The sequence below is a fragment of the Triticum dicoccoides genome, chromosome 5B (genome assembly GCF_002162155.2).
Source record: "Triticum dicoccoides isolate Atlit2015 ecotype Zavitan chromosome 5B, WEW_v2.0, whole genome shotgun sequence".
Classification (NCBI taxonomy): Eukaryota; Viridiplantae; Streptophyta; class Magnoliopsida; order Poales; family Poaceae; genus Triticum; species Triticum dicoccoides.
Genome location: NC_041389.1, coordinates 97171055 through 97193300, shown reverse-complemented (window position 1 = coordinate 97193300; position 22246 = coordinate 97171055). Strand labels below are relative to the sequence as shown.

At 45.5% G+C, this 22246-nt stretch overlaps 2 protein-coding genes and 1 pseudogene across 3 annotated transcripts; 2 read left to right on the top strand and 1 right to left on the bottom strand.

Annotated features, from left to right (window-relative positions):
• The window catches only part of LOC119309165, a 29927-nt pseudogene extending 28744 nt beyond the window's left edge, over positions 1–1183 (top strand).
• A 3266-nt stretch (positions 1184–4449) lies between these two features.
• Positions 4450–5918, bottom strand: LOC119309164. The gene has a single exon (XM_037585213.1). The coding sequence runs from the start codon at positions 5725–5727 to the stop codon at positions 4450–4452; it is 1278 nt and encodes a 425-aa protein (XP_037441110.1). The 5' UTR covers positions 5728–5918.
• Positions 5919–6709: 791 nt separating this feature from the next.
• LOC119307578 (kinesin-like protein KIN-12F) lies at positions 6710–14750 on the top strand. Of its 2 annotated transcripts, XM_037583657.1 has the most exons (18): positions 6710–6793; positions 7349–7877; positions 8220–8375; positions 8448–8531; positions 8611–8730; positions 8846–8959; positions 9032–9124; positions 9211–9371; positions 9454–9528; positions 9632–9719; positions 9817–9875; positions 9964–10027; positions 10119–10184; positions 10259–10624; positions 11320–13806; positions 13872–13979; positions 14069–14229; positions 14301–14750. In XM_037583657.1, the coding sequence occupies exons 2-18, from the start codon at positions 7350–7352 to the stop codon at positions 14569–14571; spliced, it is 5001 nt and encodes a 1666-aa protein (XP_037439554.1). In that variant the 5' UTR covers positions 6710–6793; position 7349; the 3' UTR covers positions 14572–14750. The 2 variants fall into 2 exon arrangements, with proteins under 2 accessions (XP_037439554.1, XP_037439555.1); XM_037583658.1 differs by lacking the exons at positions 6710–6793; positions 7349–7877 and having other exon boundaries at positions 8243–8358.
• The last annotated feature ends 7496 nt before the right edge of the window (positions 14751–22246 follow it).

Below are 22246 nucleotides of genomic sequence, written 5' to 3'. Positions count from 1 at the left end.
CCTCTTATCTATATAAGAGGAGGGTGGATTTTCCGTACAAGAAAAGGACTTGCCTTACCGTCCAAATCATCAAAATCTGGCCAAACTCGGACTTCTCACGACCTCCGGCCCGGATGTCCGGCTCTAGGCCCGGATGATCCGGCCTAGCCCAATTTTCTGACAGCAGCTCACTGTTTGGGCTCTAAAATCCACATACGACCTTGGATTTGGGCAAGATTTATATCAAAATCAACCGCCTCGATGAGACACACAACTTTCATGTTGAACACGTTTCGATCTGAGGTCATCTTGAGGGAGTTTAGGGCTGTTTTCTAACATCGGCAGCAGAAAAAAACTGCCCGGACGTCCGGACTTTTACCCGGACTGTCCGGCCTCCATCCGATTCATCCGGTATTGGACTCAGATCATCCGGATTCAGCGCCAACCTTCTGGTGTCTTTGTACTTCAATTACCCGGATGATCCGGACCCCGGCCCGGATGATCCGGCCAAACATTGCTGCAGCGCACGGTTTTGCCTGTAACTTTTGAATATGACCTCGGATGGGGACGATTTTTATATCAAAATCGTCCGTTTCGACGAGTCAAAGAACTTTGAAATTGTAACTTTTTCCATCCGAGGCCATCTTAATTAGGTTTCGCGCCATTCTTCAATCTGGTGTCAATACGAGCATCTCTAAGATTGGCATAACTTTTGCATCCGAGCTTCGTTTTGGACCATCTCTATATTTATTTCAAGCGGCTTGAAGAGAGCCATCCAGTGGTGACATGAACTCATAATTTAAACATCATCTCATTATAGCCTCAAGTCATCCTTTGCAATCATGCCATTTTCGAGTGTCAATAATAATCAACAAGGGTGACAGAGAAATGTGACGTCTATATTTTTGGGGTGCTCACGCTCGAGTTGTTCATGGGACACCATCCAGGTGATTTTCTTTCATCCATGGCCGATAAGAGTACATCACTCAAGGATTTGTTGGACATCCGGATCCCACTCCCAGCGGCTGAAGTCGCAAGCAAAGTATTCAAAGTGATCGCGTTTGCTGCTCGGTGCATAGAACCAAATCCATCACGCCGTCCAACAATGCAACAAGCAATCAAGGTGTTCACTGCTGCTGGAGGACCTGATAATCATGTCGATTATCTGCACACTGGCATTGTTATCCCTGCCTGCTGGTCGTGAATGTTCTTAGCAAATTGATGTTTTTTGCGTCGATTAGACACTGTTTGTAATAAATCATTGATACGACAGTTTGTTTTCGCATTAGCTTCACCCATCAACTATTTATGTTGGTTGTAAGAGATGGAGAGTGACCACTGTTACTAGCTAGTAGCTACCTTTAAATTTTTGCATAGCAGGGCCCCTGCTAGTCTTCAAAGTAATACTAATGTTCCATTTGCATCCTCTGTTGGAGGATGTAGGAGCCCATTCAAGTGGTGATTTCATATGCTTGTGTTATATTGGCGTGCTGATCTTCTTTAGATACTTTACTGTTGTCGTTTAAAAATGCTAAATATTATCCTTCACCTGTTACAGGGGAGGGGATATAAATGGTATAAAGCTGTAGCATCAGAATGCTTGTAACAAGGAAAGCTACTTTTAGCAGGACAAAATGTGGATTACTGTTTTTTCCTTCTGAAAAGAGGCAAAGCAGCCCCCAAGCCCCCTTCAACTACTTCTATTTTTGAAAAACACAGTACGGACGCACACTCACTTCTATGAACGCACTCATCCTAAATTGATTTGCAGGTTCTGAACAATTGCTAGAAAAGCACTCTGCTTCCAGTTGACTAGTTAGGCATAATATATATTGTATTATCCATCAGAAGTGATCTCAGCTTGATTAATTGTGCTTGTGTAGCTCACCTCTCATCCTTAACTGATTTTCCTGGTAACTTGATGGTTTTAGAAATGGTGGAGGATGCTTTGTTTTCTGTTGATGTTACATGGTATCTGAGAATGATTGCCTTTTTTATATGTAACAGGAAGGAGAAATCCAAACTCCAGGATAAGGAAACAAGTCTGAAGAAAGCAGCTGCCAAAGTCAAGAATGTTGGACGACAAGAAGCTTGGAGGAGGCTTGAGCCGATTTAGAAAAAAGTTATAGAGTAAAACATCTTATATTTGTGAACGGAGGGAGTACTAATTAATTTTATTATATCCAAAGAGCCTGCAGATTTATTTATGGCTTGGTTGATATGTGATTCAGATGCAGCACTACCAAATTGTGACATAAATTTTCAATTGTAAAGATCATTCGATTTACTTACCTCGGCTCATATGGCCAACTACAAGAATATACAGACATTTTGGAGAATGAAAAAGGCAAAGCTGGTCAGTCTATTTGATTGAGCTGCTACGTACAGTACATGAGATGAGAGAGACCATCCACTCTACGGGGAAACCCATATGTCGCACCACACAAGTATCACACAATCCATATCCTTCTTCCTACACTTGCTCACTGAGAAGAATGTGTATGCATACAATGCGACTGAAGTGTGCATGCACACAGTAAAAAAACCTGTATATGCAGGAACAACCTAAACACAGTAAAAACACAACATTACTAGGTGTTGCAGGAACCGACAAGAAAACAGATCACTAGGTTGGCACAAGTGTGTATGCATACACAGTAAAAGTTCTGCAATTGGCAGCAATCCAAACACAACATTCTACTCCCTCCGTTCCTAAATGTAAGTCTTTGTAGAGATTTTACTATGAACTACATACGGATGTATATAGATGCATTTTAAGTGTGGATTCACTCATTTTGCTCCGTTTGTAGTCCATCCAGTGGAATCTCTACAAGGACTTACATTTAGGAACGGAGGGAGTATTAATCTGTCTCCGCATCTTGTACTCTGTAAGGTGGCAACAATCTAAACACCGATGGACAAGTTCTCCGAGAAACATTGATGTGATTTTTCAGGGATGCGAAAGCTGATGATAACATGCAGATCATGATAAAAAGTAAAAATAATGACCTAAAGCAGTGGCATCTTGGATGCATTTCAATCACTGGTCTGAGATCTCAAGGAATCAAAAAACATTATGCCTTCTATCTAAGAGGTTAACTCAGCACATCACACACAGCGATAATGATGGCAGCAAGTATAGGACAGCAGCTTTTAAACCTCGATCTATGAAATTCATGCATTCTTGTCAAAACAAAGTATGTAGAATGCAAATAAGGAGCAGGCAGAAGTATGTAGGCATGGAACATATAGGTATCTTACACTTACAGTACCACCCAAAAGACGACTCCACGCACAAAAGGATAATATAAGTCAAATCTCTCCCCTTTCTAGATCAAACACACAAAGCACACAGGGAAACCCGCCAACGAAGTTAATCGACAATAGCCAGCTTATGTCTCGGTCCCGTCGAGTGGCTGCTGGGCTTAAGCCTGAAGGTGAGAGAACCTGAGTACACTCCGATCTAGCAGAAGTAGGCAGCAGCTCATCATGTCACAAAACTAGACATTGAGAAGTAGAGTCTGTTTCGTCAAACCGGTGGGACAGGAGGCCGCCTAGAGTCCGCAGGAAGCACTAAAACTCTCATCAAGAGCCAGAATATCACTGTCGCGAGCGTCACGGCGAATACTCTGACCAATAGAAACCACAGCCAGGTTCAGGATATCCTGCGTCTGTCTCTGCATCTGCTCAAGGATAGCCGTCTGGCGATCAATCTGTCTCGGCAGCATGGGAGGAACGTCATAGGTATGACCAGCCAAGCCTCCTGCCTCTGCGATATGACCACCCGACCCTCCTGCCTCTGCGTGGTGAGCTCCCTGCTGGCCAAATCTGAACTCATCAGGAACTGGGGGTGGGCCACAGGCGGAGCTCCCGGTAGGGCGAGGCGGGGCGCCCGCCCTACCTTGATTTTGCGCAAAACGATCTGTACAAGTACGCATACGCCGTTGCTTTCACATGGAGATCTGGTTCTATACGCGGCACCGTCGTTAGAAAAAGTAAGAACGAAGAAAAACGAGTGGGCCTAATCGCTCATCAGATTCTATCCACGTTATTTGGGCCCATGAGTTCCTAAGCGATCAAGCCCATCCCAGTCGATCGCAAGCACCAGTACACCACGCTTTCTCTCTTTCTCAAATTGTCTCAAAAAAAATATCTCTTTCTCAAAAAAACAAAACACGCTCTCTGTTTTCCTAAAAATAACCACGATATATCTAGAAAAAGTACACCATGCCATCACATGGAGGGCTATAAATTTCAACATTTTCATGTTATGAATTATTATGATGTAAATTTTCAGAGAATAGCTTCGCAATCTTTGATAGCATTAAATTTTCATTATCCATATGTTTCGGACTTATTTAAATATGCTTGCATTTCCGTTGTATTTGAATTAGTTTAAAATCATGTAAATTATGGATGTATTATTATTGCGTAAAAGCTATGATATTGCATCAAATCATTTATTTGCCTTTAGAGTTCGCCCCACCTTAAAAACATTTCGTCCTCCGCCACTGGGGGTGGCGCTATATGGCCAGGATCTGTGTCAGCTTCCCCATTAGTGGTGTCCCCAAGAGCTTGCTCCTGTATGCTCGGGATAAGTGTTTGGTCCAACTCTACATGCTCATCATCATCAAATCCAGCTTCCATCTGGGCTGGAAGTGACCTGGTCCCGAGCCTCCTGTTGTCATCGGGCTTCAGAGCCTTGTACGACTTGTCATGCTGATTTTCCCTATTCTTGATCCTCCTCTTGTCATCGGGCCTCGGAGCTTTGTATGGCTTGAGGTGCTGATCGAAAGCCCTTTTCATGCCATCCTCAAGCCACCCTTTCTTGTCAAACAAGCGAATGAGATACGGGGCGTAGGGCAGCCGACGTCTGATTGTCAGAATGGTGTCCTGCATCTCTCCAATCATCAAATCTACTATGTCTACAGGCTGTGCTGACCTCAACAAGTGCAGAAGCCAAATCTCAACTGTAGTTAGGGACTCACGGCCTCCAACTCTAGGACGGATCGACATCCTCACAACTGTGTTTACAACAGCTGTTTCATGGTTCAACTGATTTTGATCCTTCCAGAACTCCATCACGGCATCAGGATTGATGTAAAGGTGGCGAATGTCTTCTACAGGTGGCAAGTGAACTTCATCACTGTTTCCATTGGGGTATGCCAAGGTGTGCACTCGGGCACCACCGCAAGACAGGCCAAGACACCCGGCGAAATCATCCCTGGACAACTCACGCTGTTGGTTCCCAAACATGAACTTGATCCTCGATCGATCTGGGTGAATCCATAGTGTGGCGTAGAACTGACGAATGTGCGAGTCAGCCCAGCTGAGGTCCTGCCTCTCTAACAGCTTGTCAAGCCCCGGAGTAGCTGCAAAGTATCCACAAACATCAACATCTGCGCCAACACTCTGGTTGACTGACGGCCAATCGATCCACCTCATATCGCTGGCCTGTGACTTGAGAGCAAGGTACAAGTCCTTCTGCACAACTGTCCAGAACCGGCTACTTGTCAGGCGACGATCATGTCTCTGAGGTGGGAACCACTCTGTCTCCGTGACAAGCCTGAGCTTCTTCATCTTCTTCAGATTGTATTTGGAGTAGTCCACATCAGCCCGCAGACTCGGGAGAGTAGGGTGCCGACGAGAGGCGGTGGCTGAAAAGGCAGTTGCACTAGTGGGTGAAGATGCCTTTGATTTAGACTCAGCTCTAGTTGTCCTCTTCCCTTCCATTTTATTTTTATCCATGTCCACAAGCACAAGCACAAGCACACTCACAGTACCAGGCAGATGATGATTACACAAAGGGAAGCACCCTTTGTCTCCAACAAGCAGAAGCCATCACCTTGTTAAGAAGCACAACCCACGGCCCAGACGCTGACAATCTCAAACAACCAACCGAAACAAACACAGCTTCACACACAGCTGCGACCACTGCTCCTTGGTCCCTCCTTCAATCAACCTGAACACAAGCCACAGCGTACAGAGTAATTAATTAAGCCAGCGACGTGTTAATTGTTCAAGCTACTCCGTTCGTCCTTATATACAATAATACACCAACCTTTATGCCATCAAATTAGTAGCATTAGATTCATGGTATAACATATTTTCATTATATACCTATTTGGTGTCACAAACATTGATATATATTTGCACAAACTCGGTCAAACTCCTCCAGCGAAGTTGAAAGTACACTCGAACGGAGGGAGTAGCTAGCTAGGGTTTCGGTTGTTGCCAAAAAATTGTGGAGAGTGAGCAAGTAGCAAGGGACGGGGGCGAACCTAGCAAGCACGACCCGGCCCAAGGAGAGTGAATCAAACCCCGCACCCCGCGGGAAGGAGCGCAAACGCGACGGCGCTGGAGCCCACGAGGACCCACTGAACCATCGGCGGCGGCGCAACTGACGTCGCAGGAAGGCGCTGCGGCGGCTGGGTACCTTGCTGGAGATGATCGGCGACGGCGGGGAGCCCTGCGGCGAGCGGGGGCGGCGGAGCGCGTCGCAGGCGAGCGGCGGCGGCGTCTCCTCTGCTTCCAGGAGAAATAAAAGCAAGGGCGCGTTTTGAAATTGGGCCAACAGAGAAAGACAAAACCACGACCACGATAGAAGCTCAGCTCAGCTCAGCTCAGCTTTAATTAACTGAGTGGGGTCCCATTTTTACCCCTCCACGCCTCGTTTCCTTAGCCGCGCCCGCCACTTCGAACCGAAGAGAGAGAGAGAGAGAGAGAGAGATTGGGGGCGGCGAGCAGGTGGACGAGTTCGTCCCTCCCCGCGTTCTCCCTCCGCCCATCGCGCTCGCCCGCAGCCTCTTCGCCGGTAGCGTTCGTCTTCCCCGCACCCGCATTGTACTTTCCCGTCGCATTTCGTGGGGTTCCGACGGGCGGCGTGTGGGTGCTTAATCGGAGGGGAATCAAGGGGGGGTTCGTCGGCGACTCGATTGCGATTGGTGATTGGCGATTCTTCTTGCCGTTTGTTGTTGGTTTTTATCGGAGTTCGAATGAGTTGTCAGAGGGACGGGGATTGGGGGTGCTTGTGGATTGTCGTACGATTTGCGACCAGGGTTAGGGTTTAGGGGTGGGAGGCCGGCGATTACGATTTTTCTACATGCGTTTATTCAAATTCGTTTCCATTTTTTGGGCGTGGAATTAAGGTTCACTCAGATATATAATATATGCATTTTTTTAAAATTGTGAAATGCACATCCGATCCTAGTCTGTTTAGATGTGCTCTTGACTGTAGGCTGAGAACTCTTTGTAGTATATATCTTTCGGTTCGGCGATATAGGATATCGTTGTCGCCGCCTCCTAATTTTGACATGTCACCAGCTCTCTGGTTTTCTTCATTCTTACATTCGGTTTGGTGCTTGTGCAGAATGGTGGGCGGTCTCGGCGGATCTCTCTGCCGTACTCCGGCGAGGGCTCCTGAGGCGGAACAAGCCCGTGACGGCAAGACTGTTCCCGAACTCGTCCATGTCGTCACCAAGGACTCCACCATGGCATCCTCCCGGCCTCCTCTGCTCGCCGTCCATACACCGGCAGCACGGTTGAAGAGGAAGCTGGAGTGGCCCGTGGAGACGCCGAGGCTCCCGTCCCGGAGACGGTTCGCACCACGTGGCGAGGAGACGCCGTCGCGGGTGAGCCCAGCCCCCCGTGGCGCGATTGCCGCCACTCCTCGTGGGCATCGGGCTAAGACTGCCTATGGGGGGTCTGTGCAGCGGAAACCAACTAAAAGCGCGAGGAAGCCGGCGTGCATCGTACAGAGGAGTGGTGGTGCCCGGGGGCTTGAGTTGGGGTTCTCGATGGTGGGGAGGTGTCTGCCGGCAATAGTGGTAAATTCCGCGGAGGTGCCGCATTATGAGCTCCAGGAGGACCCCTCGTTCTGGATGGAGAACAACGTGCAGGTACGCCCTACCGCTGAATTCTTTTTGCTGCTACCTAGCACCTAGTGCAATTGTATTGATTGGTTGGGGAGTATGACAGAGCAAGTGCATATCGTTTACTCATTCATCACAATTAACCATAATTCATTTACCTCATCTAGTATACTAAATAACAATGTTTGATTTGGAAAGTTCTCCTGTTATTGTGTACTATCCAAGACATGCGTTCTTTGATATTTTTTCCCTTTCTGTTTCCATTTATAACTGGCAAGTGTGTATTTTAGTTCTGAATTTGAGTCAGCGCATGTGTTGGAGAGTCGGCTTTGCTATACGAATTCTTTACATTTGTGGTTTAATATCCAGGTTGTTATCCGTGTCCGTCCTTTAAACGACACAGAGAAAAATCTTCATGGTCACAGTCGGTGTTTGAAACAAGAAAGTGCGCAGAGCATCACATGGATTGGACAGCCAGAAACTCGCTTCACATTCGACCACGTTGCTTGTGAGTCAGTGAATCAGGTCAGCTTCAAAACAATCTGGTTCATGCTCTTGTGCTAATCCTTGGACTGTGATCAAATCTTGAATTTGCAGGAAGTGCTTTTTCTAGTTGCTGGTTTACCAATGGTGGAGAACTGTATGGCTGGATACAACAGCTGTGTATTTGCTTATGGGCAGGTATATTGTTATAACCTTAATTTTTCTTACTTATAATGTAAAGTTATATTCATGCGGTTAAACATTAAGTTGTTTGCAGACTGGAAGTGGGAAGACAGACACAATGCTTGGCGAAATCAGTGAGTTGGGAGTGAAGCCTGGTCCAGAATGTGGCATGACACCACGTATTTTTGAGTTCTTGATTGCGAGAATCAGAGCGGTAATTTTTCTTCCTCTGTTGATTGATAACACAAGGCTTGTTGCTGACAACATTGTGATGTGTCTTATACTGCTATGGATTCCAAATCTGTTATGTGTGAATCCTGAGATTGCAGGAAGAAGAGAGCAGGAGGGATGAGAACCTTAAGTACAACTGCGAGTGTTCTTTCCTGGAGATTTACAATGAACAAATTACAGATCTTCTTGACCCTTCATCCACAAATCTTCAAGTATGCTTTCTTGCTGTTGCTAAGTGTATGATCTAGTAGTGCGATGTACTAAGCATGAAACTTGATGTGCAGCTCCGAGAAGATACGAGGGTTGGTGTCTATGTTGAAAATGTGACTAAACGTGAAGTTACGTGCGTCAGTGACATCATAACACTTTTGATGCAGGTAAATACGTTTTTTCTAGGATTTTCTTCTTCTTGCAAGTATCCTATGATGACTGTCTGTGTGCATATGCCTGAAACCTACTGCAGGGTTCTGCGAATAGGAAAGTCTCTATGACGCATATGAATCATGCAAGTAGCCGCTCCCACAGTGTTCTCACATGCACTATTGAGAGTAGGTGGGAGAAGGATTCCATATCTAACACACGGTTTGCACGATTGAATATAGTTGATCTCGCCGGGTCTGAAAGGTAGATCTATATTCTCACTTGCCTCACAATTTATCTGGCCGGGTCTGAAATCCCAATCCGTTGATATATGCATTTAAAACAGGCAAACGTCATCTGGTGCTGAAGGTGAGAGGCTGAAGGAAGCTTCTAATATCAACAAATCATTATCAACACTCAGGTTCGTGATTAACACTCAAAATCGCAAAACATATTTTAATATGAAAAAGGATTATTTACGCTTTTATTCAGTCATGGCTACTTTCCTGGATTGTGAATTTCAGCCATGTGATAATGAGTTTAGTTGATCTTACACATGGAAAGAAAAGGCATGTTCCTTACAGGGACTCAAGATTGACGTTTCTTCTCCAGGTAAGAACCTCGAGATACCAATACCATGCTATTGTTTTACTTGTTGCTGTTTTCCCTTGATGTCTAGCCAGTGTCATTCTACTCCCTTTGCTTATAGGATTCACTTGGTGGAAACTCCAAGACATTGATCATTGCAAACGTCAGCCCTTCATTGTGGTAATGAACTCTGTGACTTTGATCCAAACTGAAGAAAGCATGAGATCTTGTTTGGGATGCTCATACAACTTCTTGTGTGTTCATGTAGTTCAAGTAATGGAACACTCAGTACTCTCAAGTTTGCTCAGCGTGCAAGGCTCATTCAGAACAATGTATGTATTTCATTCTTAAGTCAGTTTCTTTTGTTACAAATATATCGTAGGTTACCATCACTTGAAATTTCTGTTCTCTTCAAATCTGAAGGCGGTTGTCAATGAAGATGCTATAGGGGATGTGCATGCTTTGCAAGATCAGATACATGTCCTGAAGGTTATGTCTGCAGAATTTTAGTCCTACTTTCGTTCTGTATAACAGTGCTGTAAACTGAAAGATCATTTTATCAGGAGGAGCTTGCTGTCATCAACCTTGAACATGTGCCTCGAACACATGGAGCCCTTGAAACTGAAGAGCAGCGCAAAGCTGAGGTTGTTTGTCATCTATGTAAGGACAGGGAATCTGCCATTTGTGAATTGCAGATGCTGCGGTCTCAATTTACCAAGCTTCTGCAAGAAAAGGAAAATGCGGAAGAATGCCATCTCTGGAGTCAAAGAACTATTAAAGATTTAAGTTCTGAGGTCCTTGAATTGAAGTCAGAAATAATTGACAAAGAGAAGGGCTATGAAGCTAGAATGAAAGAATTGGAGATAGATATGCAAGAAAAGGATTGTGATGCCACAACATCACTTATTTTATGGCATAAAGAGAAAGAGGTAACGTCTTGAAAGGCCATTAGGCTTCCATTGAAGTTCTCATTGCATAATTCGTTTTGTGTCCTCCTGAACAAATTAAACAGTTCGACTTGTAAATTAGCATATATTCACAGTAGATTCGTTTCTATTTCCAGTAAGGATTTTACTAGATTTTTTATACAAGTAGGTAAAGCGGGGCGAAAGCCTTTTTCGGTTAAAATGGTTTTAATGTGTAAAGTAATAGGTAGTAGGAGAGTGCTTTATGGTGCTCTATGGATTTTTGCAGAAATCTGTCCTTCTTTAGGTTATGCAACATACTGACATTGCCTCATACAAAAGTTTATTATTGCCAGGTTTATTCTTCAAAAAAAATTGTTTTATATTTTAGACATGGAACAAAATTATCAAAGAACTCAAAAGAACCTATGGCGTAATTTAGCATCATCTGCTGAATATCCCTGAGTCCTAACCATCTTCTGGCGAATGATAAATAGTGAACTCTGTGAAATTTCATGTGGTTGGATCAATTCACCACTGTATTGGCTCTGCAAGACATGATGGAATTTGATGTGGTTGGATCAATGCATTTGTTAATTTATTTTGGCATACAAGCAACAGAGAGCATGTATTCGAGGATAAATTGTTATGTTTAATAATTCAGTTTGTTGATTTGGTCGATCATTATTTCTTGTTTTCAAATGTGATAATTCTTTCAGGTACTTGAATTTGAGCTCTCAGAGGCAAAATGTCTTGCACAACAGAAATCAACTGAGGCATCAATTCTTTTTGCCAAGTTTCAAGAGGCACAGGCAACTATAGCTGATGCAGACTCTACAGTCAAGGCACTTGAATTTGAGCTCGCAGAGGCAAAATGTCTTGCACTACAGAAATCAGTTGAGGCATCAATTCTTTTAGCCAAGTTTCAAGAAGCACAGGCAACTATAGCTGATGCAGACTCTACAGTCAAGGCACTGGTGGAATTGAATGAAAATGCAAAACATCAAGCAGAGAAGTACAAGCAAAAGGAATCTTCATTTACTATTGAAAAGGATGACTTGCTAAGTGAGGTCAGTAGTTTGAAGATGCTGCTGGATGTGAAGGAACTAACTTACCTGGATATGGAAAATAAATTTGGATCAAGCCTGCTTGAAGCAAATGAGGTAGCTCTTGAACTGGAAGATGGCATCAGACACCTGAAGAATTCGCTAGCGGAGAACCTTGAGTTTGTTTTGTCTGATATTGAATGGATGAAGTCAAAACTTCAGCAGTTTGCAGAGTTGGCAAGAGCTTGGTTGGAGGAGAATTGGTTAGAGATAATTGGAAAAGATTATGCTGTTTCTGTGTTACACCTCTGCCATATGGGGATTTTGTCGGCGAGAATTACTGGGCTGCATGCAGAAAATGGTCTCCTTCAGCGTGGGATCCGCGAATCTGATTCTTCGATATCTATGCTGCGCGAGCACAATGATAAAGCAAAGAATGAACTGGAAATGTGTAGTGTTCTCAAAAGAAAGTTACTACTCGACATCAACAGCAGGTTTTGTTGTATTGCCAAGAAGGAACAAGAAGCAACTGAACTGAGCTCAAGATTGGATTCTTTCGGGAAGAAAGTTATGCATTTGCAAGCACAAGAAAAAGCAATGTTGGCACGGTCAGGTTCCATGTATAATGAGCTATCCGTTTTGACTGAAGAGATTGATGCTACCAACAGGAGTTCTTTGGCAGCTCAATCCAAAGAAAAAGAAGAGCTGCATAACCAGTTGGACAAAGCTTTGTTTCTCAATAGAATGTTAAAGGACACGATGCTTAAGGTTGTGAGTCTGCCTGAAGTACACACTGGTATACCTGCAAATGATATTAACGGGTGCAATGAATTTGAGTTGTGCAGTTGGCTTGTAAACTACCACCACGAGTCGGTTATGATCAATACAATTAAAAATGATATTGAATCTTTTGTTTTTGCTTCAGAATTGGAGCAACACAAGGTACAACTGCAAAAACAGAACCTTATGTTTACTGAAGTACTTGAACGGATGAAGACAGAAGTAACTTTGTGGAGAGTTGACCAGGATTTGGGCAGTGTTGCAATTTATGATTTACATGAGGAGAACAGTAATATAATGATTCATTTGAAGAACCTGAAGCGGGACAAGGATGAAGTTATGGAAAGCCTACTTGCAATGAGCAAGGAAAACCCAAAACTTAGTTATGTAATTGACTCCTTAGAGTCCAACATCAGATCCTTGCAAACAGATCGAGATGGAAAAGCCAAAGCTCTTATGGAGTTGCAATGCTCCCATGCAGCCTTATGTAAAGAGCTTGAGTTGAAAGCCAAGGTCATTAAACTCGGAATTTCAATTGAAAATGCTTTGAAGTCAGAGAATGATTCACTGAGACATGAAATGCTACATATTCTGCGCAAGGACAGCAGGATGGTTGATTTGGTTTCTAATATTGATATGGAGAAGTTATCTGTCTCCATTCAAGCATGTTTGGAACAAATTACTGCTCAAGTACAAATGTACATCGATGAACAATCAACCATGATGATGAAGTTGTCCAATGACTTAAACTTGGTTCAATTGTCTGTTGAGGAATTGAGCACCCATAATTCCTCTTTACAGTCTGAACTAGCTAGGAAAGATGAATTGGCAAAGGGCTTGTCATTTGATCTTAGCATACTACAGGAGTCAGCATCTGTTGCAAAAGGTCAAGCAGATCAACTTGTTGCGTTGGCTGAAGCAATTAAATCATTAGAACCTGAGGTTGCTTCTAAATCACATGATCTTGATAATCTTGTTTCTGGAAGCCAACCACTAGAAGCTCAAATCATGAAGAGTAATGAAAAGATTTCGGTGCTAGAGGAGCAACTAGCAAGTACAGTTGGTGAACTAAATGCAGTTTCTGTGGAGAACACTGAATTGAGATCTCAGCTCAACCATATTGAACGGATCAGTTACTCTAGGAAAGAGGAGTTGGCCCATAGAAGTAATTCCACTGAAAGAATGGAAGAAGGGTTGATTGAGCTGAGAAATTTACTTGATGAAAGGAACAACTTATTTCAAAACTTGCAAAATGACTTCTCCAAGCTTTCCTACGAGAAACAATACTGTGACTCTCAGGTGCTTATGTTGAGAGAGAAGCTGGAGATTGCTCAGGCAGTGGCCGAAAAAAATGAAGCAATTGCTATGGATGCTCGACAGGTGCGTATCTCTTAATACTGCTTGCATTAATTTCCTTGTATAACCCTTCTGTTGTACTTCTACAGATAGCGGATGAAAGGAAGACATATGCTGAAAAGAAGGATGAAGAAGTAAAACTATTGGAGAGGTCAGTTGATGATCTTGGAACTGATGTATGTGCTGTGGAGAACCTGGTGAGCTGTCTACTTCTACTTCAGTGTTGATTTATTGTTACTTACTGCTGTAACTTTTCTTAACAATAACAGTGGTTATTTCCCTTAAGGTGCGCGACATCAAGAAGGAAGCAGAACGACAAAGAATGCAGAGAGAAGAATTAGAGGTGGAGCTGCAGAAAGTCAGGCAACAAATGTCAGCTGTACCATCCTCTGGGGAAGCAGGGAGTTCTGTGGAAGATAAAAGGATTGATTTGACTGACTCATTCAGGTGCATGGATTCAAATTTGTTACCAATTCCAATGTTGTAAGGTTAACCTTTGCCTTAACTTTCTCCTGCAGACACTCAAGAAATGTACATAATGAGAATGAACTTGATGAGCAGCAGGGGAATAATCACCAAAGCATCGAGCTTCCTGATAAAAGGGTTACAAAAATCTCAAGGTCAAAAACTGAGCTTGACATGCACTGTACACAGCAACCCATGTCTAATGAAGATCCCAGAGTGCAACATCTTATGGAAAAACTGAAAAGAAAGCAAGCTGCAATTCGGAAGGCGCGCAACTACAAAAATCCCTCACCAGACTATAGCTGGGTCAACAGCTTGGGGTAGCTGGGTCAAAATCAGGACAATTTTTTTGTCTAGCAGGATGATGTTGAATGGCAGCAGCGTCTTGAAAGTAGATGGAGTATAGCTTTGTCGTTGTACTTATGATTGTGCTAACTTGATTGATGGTGAAAACCTAACTTGAAAATTGAGTTAAATATAATGCAATGTTGGGTTACGGAAAATGAAAGAATTTTACTTATTGCAAATGCATTTTGATTTAATATCTCCAGTGCAGAGACAAACTTACCATGCTTTATGCGCTTCATTGTGCCTGTTGAAAAAACAAATCTCTGAAAGATTCTAACCTGATTATGCCTGACTGCCTGGCTGGTTCAGTCCTGATAAGTGACTGCTCATGCCCTATTCTGCTCACTGAATTTGACAGCAATGCAGGAGAATCTTCCCTATCTGTGGTATTCGCTCCAGGTCAAGTCCTACTTCTTTTGTGTACTGTGAGTTTATTTCCCATAAATGTACATCGAGTGTTAAATGTGAGTAGGGCACCTTGTCATAAAGGGACAAAACTTGAACTTGACATAAATATGTGGGTAGGGTATCTGAACATTACCGAAAAAGGCTTTCGCCCCGCTTTATAAATAAAGCAACCACCAAGCACAAAGTACCAAGGTCACAACAAAACGCACCACACACGCACACAAAGCCACCGCGGCCCGGTCCAACACACACACACACACACACACAGAGACCAACAGACCTAAGTCCAGCTGTGGGCACAACACAACAAGCCCAACACAGGAACACGACGAAATAACACATAAACGGCAGGGCGGTGGCGATGGCGAGAAGACAACGATCTAATCTGGTTCCGGTGGTGGTGGGGGAAGCGATGGGGCCATCCGGCGAGCCATCGTGCGAAGCTGGGAGATGATGGATGTGATGGCGTCTCTCTTCCTGGGGCGGCTAAGCGGCCGCCAAAGCTGCAAGTAACCAGACCATTTGAACAAAGCGTCAGTAGCATGACGAAGAGGAATGCGCTGAATCACAAGTTTATTCCTAACAGTCCACAGCGTCCAGGCAAGCACCCCAATGGCCAGCCACCTAATGTGGTGTACCGCGGATGGGATTGCCTGGAGGTCGGCGAAGAGAGCGGGGAAATTGTTGTGGTCCCAGCTTCCACCCACTATCTCGCGGAAACAGCTCCATAGGAACTGCGCGGACACGCAGGTGAAGAAGATATGGTTCGAGTCCTCTTCCGGCCCGCAGAGCGGGCATCGCCCATCACCAGGGCCATTGCGTTTCAGGACCTCCATGTCGAACGGGAGGCGACCGCGAATCCATTGCCACAAGAAGATCCTAATTTTCAGGGGAAGGCGAATCTCCCAGATGGAGGAGAGCGCCTCATGGCCAGGCGAGGGGGCGATGGCCTGGTAAAGAGATTTGGTTGAGAATTGTCCAGAAGGCTCCAGTCGCCAACTGGAACGGTCATCTTCGGTCGTAAGATCAGGCTCGTGCAAGGCAATGCAGTCGAGCAGCTCCTGCCAGTCGGCGGTCTCGGCCGGGCCAAAAGGTCTCCGAAACGCGAGTTGCCCCAAGTCAATAAGGGTTGCCGCGACAGAGATCTGCGGGGCAACCGCTATGGAGAACATGTCGGGAAAGTGGGCCGCGAGGGGCAAGTCGCCAGTCCATCTATCGAACCAGAACAGTGTGGCAGTGCCGGATCCGACCTCAGTCGAGGTCCCGATCCAGAGGACCGGAAGGAGCTGAATGACGGATTGCCAGAACTGGGAGCCCCCAGATCGCTGGCAGAAAGCAAGAGGTTGGCCACGGAGGTATTTCTGCTGAATGATGCGAAGCCACAGTCCACCATCTCCGTTGGCAATCCGCCAAAGCCACCGAGTCAGGAGGGCAATGTTCATGCGTTTGGATGACATGATCCTGAGACCGCCCTGGTCGCGAGGCTTGCAGATCTCTGACCACCTAACCATGTGGTACTTCTGCTTATCACCCTCACCGGCCCAGAAGAAGCGCCCCTGGACTGTGGCGATCTCATGATGAAGAGTCTCCGGAAGGCCGTAGAAGCTCATGATGAACAAGAGTCGGCTGGAGAGGGACGAGTTAATAAGCACCATACGGGCTGCTTTCGAGAGCCACCGACCCTGTCAGGGCTCGATATGGTGCTGAAGCTTCCCCACTGTGGGGCGCAGGTCGGCCACCGTGAGCCTAGAGTCACTAATGGGTATCCCCAGATACGTCGTGGGGAAGCTCCCAAGCTGGCAGTTAAGCCGATCCGCAATGCTCTGGCGGTCGTCTTGGGAGTATTCCAAGACCATCACCTCGCTCTTGTCGAAGTTGACCCTAAGGCCAGACATCTGCTGGAAGCACAGCAGAAGGAACTTGAGGTTCGAAATATCGCTCGCCGAGCCTTCCACCATGATGATGGTGTCATCCGCATATTGGAGAAGGGAGATCCCGTTCCCTCCAACAAGATGTGGGACTATACCCTTAATGTGGCCCGCAGCCTTGGCCTTATCAAGGATGGCAGCCAGAGCATCGGCCACTATGTTAAACAGGAACGGGGCGAAGGGGTCGCCCTGGTGTACCCCACAGAAAGTGGGGAAGAATGGGCCGATCTCCCCATTAATGTTCACCGCGGTCCGACCCAAGGATACCATCTGCATCACCCTGGTCACCCAACGATCGTCAAAACCCTTACGGAGAAGACATTCCCGAAGGAAAGACCAGCTAACCGTGTCATAGACCTTGTGGAAGTCCAGTTTCAGGAAGACTGCCTTGAGGTGTTTGATGTGAACCTCATGGAGTGCGTCAAGGATATAACGGCCATGGATGAAGGCCGACTGATCAGGGTGAGTGATCTGGTCGGCAATAGGGGCCACCCTAATGGCGTACCCCTTCGCGAGGATGCGGAAGATGATGTTAATCACTGTAATCGGTCAGAATTGGCGGATATCCAAGGCCCCGGTCACTTTGGGGATGAGGGTGATTACGCCAAAGTTGAGTCGGGCGAGGTCGATGTACCCGACCAAGAACTCATCAAATAGGGCCATCACCTCAGGTTTGATCACCTCCCAGAAAGTCTGGAAGAACTTCACTGGGAGCCCATCTGGACCGGGAGCTGAGGATGGATTCATGCCCTTAATTGCCGCCCAAACTTCTGCCTCAGAGAACGGTGCCGTGAGGGCCGCGTTGTCCACATGCGGAACGCAACTGTGGGCAGGCCAAATGTCTTGCGCAAGGGCAAGACCTCCCCGAGGGGAGGCAGAGAATATGTCTCTATAGAAGCCGTCAACATGAGCCCGGATGTCCTCGGGCCGCTGCAGGAGGGTCGCTCCGTCCCAAAGGAGAGGGATGGAGTTCCGGCGTCGGCGGGCGTTAGCGATGGCCTGAAAGTAGGCGGTATTGGCGTCCCCTTTGAGGACCCAATTCTGAGTACCCCGCAAACGCTAGTAGGCTTCCTCGTCTGTGTAGATGACCGTGAGCTGGTCTTCCAAGTCGTATCTAAGCATCCATTCATCGGCAGAGAGTCCAGCGGCATCAGCCTGCAGGTCGAGAGCCTGGATGTCTGCAAGGAGGACTTTTTTCCGCTCCCGGATGTCCCGGCCAACGTTTGCACCCCAAACCTTCATGAATTGCCGTGACCGCTTGGCGCAGAAGTGCCAGTTGTCAACGGCCGACAGGGATCAATGGGGGGCCTCACACGCCTCGCGCTACCGTGCGCCCACCACGGCGGAAAACCCAGGCTGGCACAGCCAAAAGGTTTCGAAGCAGAATCGGGGCGGTAGGGGAGGATGCTCATTCTCCGAAGAGAGGAGTAGGGGGACGTGATCTGAGCCAATCCGCGTAATTTCCCGGAGCGAAGCTAGGGGGCAACGAATGTCCCACTCAGGGAAGGCGAAGACCCTATCGAGAACGGAGCGAGTCGGCTCCACTTGTCGGTTTGTCCAAGTGAACCTGGCCCCGACTCGATCGAGCTCGCGAAGGCCCATGTCAGCAATGCAGTCATTGAACATCTGCGTCCGAGGGAAGTTCACCAAATTATTGCTCTTGTCTTTCTCTGAACGGATGAGGTTGAAATCACCTCCTACCACAACCGGTAGCTGGGCGGACGCCACCTTCGTGCGGAGCTCACCGAGGAAGGTCTCTGAGTGGCGGTGGTCGGCTGGGCCATAAACCGCAATGATTTCCCATTTGAAGTTTAGGGCCCGCTCGAAGATCTTCATGCTCACGAAGAACTCACCCCGATCCATGCTACCCACGTCAAAGGTGGCATCCTTCACCCCTAGGAGGATGCCACCCGAGTGGCCCGTACTCCCACTAGAAGGGAGCCCGTACCTGAACATTTGATACTCTGATTCCGAGCTCTGTTGCTGTCTTTGCTATCCAGTTGTCAGTTGCACCACAAGATACTCTGACAATCTCCTACGACACTCTAGTTATTAGACTTTACTGAAAGCAGAGAATGATTATAACATATGTCAGTAGATTCCTTGTGCTCAGAAACCAAAAGTTGTCGGTCTTATTATGTCATGCTTTCATCTGCAAATTTGAGTGACTTTTTGAATGGGGTACGTCTGTACAGTCAGTATGGTATACTGTTCATGCAAGGATGTATGGCCTGGGCCTTGGGCTTGGGTACCTCAATGGCATTGTGGCCACTTCCTTACATAAGCATTGGCTCGTGGAGCTTCTTAGCAAAGGTAAGAGGCTTCTTGTCTTTCTACCTTTTGGACTTTCAGATCATGCAGTGGCCGGCATTGCTGAGTGCATGGCTGTCTTCTTATTAGTGCCCTAAAAGATGGCTCTTGTATGGGATATTTGTGATACATGTTGTATTTGGTATTGTAAATGTGCTTCCTGAGAAGAGTATAGGATTGAATGGCAGTACTCTTACAAAAGTGGCTCTAATTCTTTCAAATACTTGTAACTTTCTGTCTCCATTCTTTGAACTATTTGCCTAAAACAACATGATTGATGCCAGATGCTGGTACCACCGGCAATGCTATTTGTTTCTTTCTAGCCCAGCCTTGCATTGCCCCTACACATTCAGTTGGCCCTTGTTCTTCTTTTGGGAGAAAAGGGCTTCACCTGCCACAGAATCACCCACAGCCCTAAGTATGGCTGCCCCAGAATCAACCATACATTCCCTATCAACCTTCTTTGCATCCGAAAAAGGAGAAAGTTTGATAGAAGTATTTTTTTTAGACCCTTATCTACCATTCTTAAGAAGTTACTCCCCACCACAAGGCATTCTCTTAACATGCAAATGGTCCAACTCAGCATGCCATGTCATCAGATACCAACCAATCAACCATTCTTAAGAAGTTGCTCCCCACTACAAGGCATTCTCTTAACATGCAAATGGTCCAACTCAGCATGCCATGTCATCAGATACCAACCAATCAAAAGTTTACAACTATCTCTCTCCCTGACCAGTTTCTCTCCCGTCCCAGTCGTACTTCCCCACAATATTAAAGTGCATATGTCACGACACACATTCAGTTACTAGCGTTGATTCCCCTCTCATATTAAAGTGCAAATGAAGCATCAGTTGTTTCCGCTTCAGTTCCATTTCAGCTGGTTGTTTCTTTTCGTTTCCAAGTGTAATAGCTGAACCCACCTTCCCCTTTCGAACTTTTCACCTACCTACAACCCTGAAGGCCAACCATAGCTCCCTTAGAAACAAAAAGACTGACTTTCCCTACGGCGTGACGGCAACAGACGATCTCCATGTGAAGTGCGCTCCTCCCACAAGACTGCCTGTCTTCTTCGCCTTTGACGCTTCTTGGGGTGTTGGACTCCTGCCGGGACGCAGTTCCGTTGCCGCCCATCGTGGAGGAGCACAACCAAATCGACATGCGCTCCTCCTCCGGTAATCGAGCTGGTCCGCCTCATGACCGACGACTCTCTGTATGTTGGGACACTGATGCGAGCTGGGCATCATTCCATCGCCTGCAACCTGAAATCCATATGGTGGAGGAAGAAGCAACTGATGAGGCCTCTACCTGCGCATCGTAGGTCCGCTCCGCGACCGTTGTGGGCTCTGAGGAGCGGCGAGGAGTCCCGCTCGATCAGTAAAGGCATCTTCCCCAGGATTTCACCTTCTGGCCAAATCAGCTTATCAGGTGGGCACCGCTGCACTTCCGTTCACATCTGATTTGGCTCTTTGTCCGGCTGCAGGTCAACACCTTTGACTATCCCCCGGTGGAGATGTTCTACTCTTTGTTTTGTGGGGAGGTGGCGATATTCTACTGCATAATTGTTATCGTTTTTTGGCCAACTGACCTCCTGCAGCTTGGGAGCAAGCCAACCATGCTGGTTCGAATGGCCTGTAATTTTTTTCCTTCAGGGCTCCCAAGCCAATGTCAGTAATGACATCTAATGGTTGCTTCTTGATTCCTGATACTAGATTTATTATGGGAACCTGTCTATCATATAGCTATATATTAATCTATCTCATCAGAATGTGCCTTGAGGACGGTCTATTTTAATTATTTATATGATGAAGAGTGTGTTCCTACAAACAACAATATCAAGAGGGTCACAGTGAGACATTGACACATTGCTCCAATGTATCTCCGGCTGCATTTGATGAGATTTTCAATGACATGCTGGTTTTTTGTAGAGAAGTGACATGCTGAAATAAAATGAGTGTTGGTCTTATCTAACAAACTGACTTCTATAGGGCACTCTTGATTGCCTTTACAGGAAATATGTTTTTTTTCAATCAAGAAAGCTCCCATTGATTTATTTATTTGTTCCTACATGATGTACCAAGAAGGTTAGCAAACAATATCAGAGTGCGTATAGCTGATGAAGTCAAGCTAGAAGTGCCAAATAGTAAAACATATAACCTTCGGGTTTCCAAGGAAGGGAATGACCTAGTCTTTCAATCTGGATGGGAAACGTTTGCCAGTGCTTATGAACTTGAACAATGTGACATCTTGTTATTTGAGTACAGTGGGAGCTCCAGATTTGATGTTCGAATATTCGATCAAAGTTGTTGTGAGAAAGAGTTGTCATGTGTTACCATGAACAACACTTCTTGTGTCAATGAAAGGGACATGTCTCAGAATAATCATATGCAATCAGCAAGAAATGAAAGGTCAACAACAATGCTCTTATATTTCTTTACAGAGAGAGTAATATTCTTGCCTATAATTTTATAAATTAGTAAAGTTAATGTTTTTTCTTAGTGTTATGTGATGCATACTAGCTCGTCTACCTTTGTGCAACATATGTATACGCGTGTGCACAACACTTGCATGTGTGAAATCGGATCTAAAGTTTCTCTAACAATTTCATCTCAACTAACATGGTAGATCTGGTAACATGAGGAGCAAATGTCACACAACATGCAAGGGGTGTTCTGTATTTCACTATTGGCAGCATATGGATAAAATGCATTTCTTCATGGTTAAGATGGATGCCAATGATTCAGAAAATGGAGTGGTAAGACATTGTCAATTACATGTTTTTTGTGTGCAAATATACAATTTCTATAGTTTTTTAGCTTGTTATTTTTGGGAACGAACTGATCCAACAATTCTGTAAATTTCATGCCAAAGTTGGGGGTTTCAAAACCATTCTCTCAATATACTTAACTGAAAAATTAAATTATTGCATGAAGCATGTCTGAGTAATCAAAGTTCTATGTTCAGAACTTTAACATGCTTTCTCTTGATTTTCTAGCAAAGTTAGC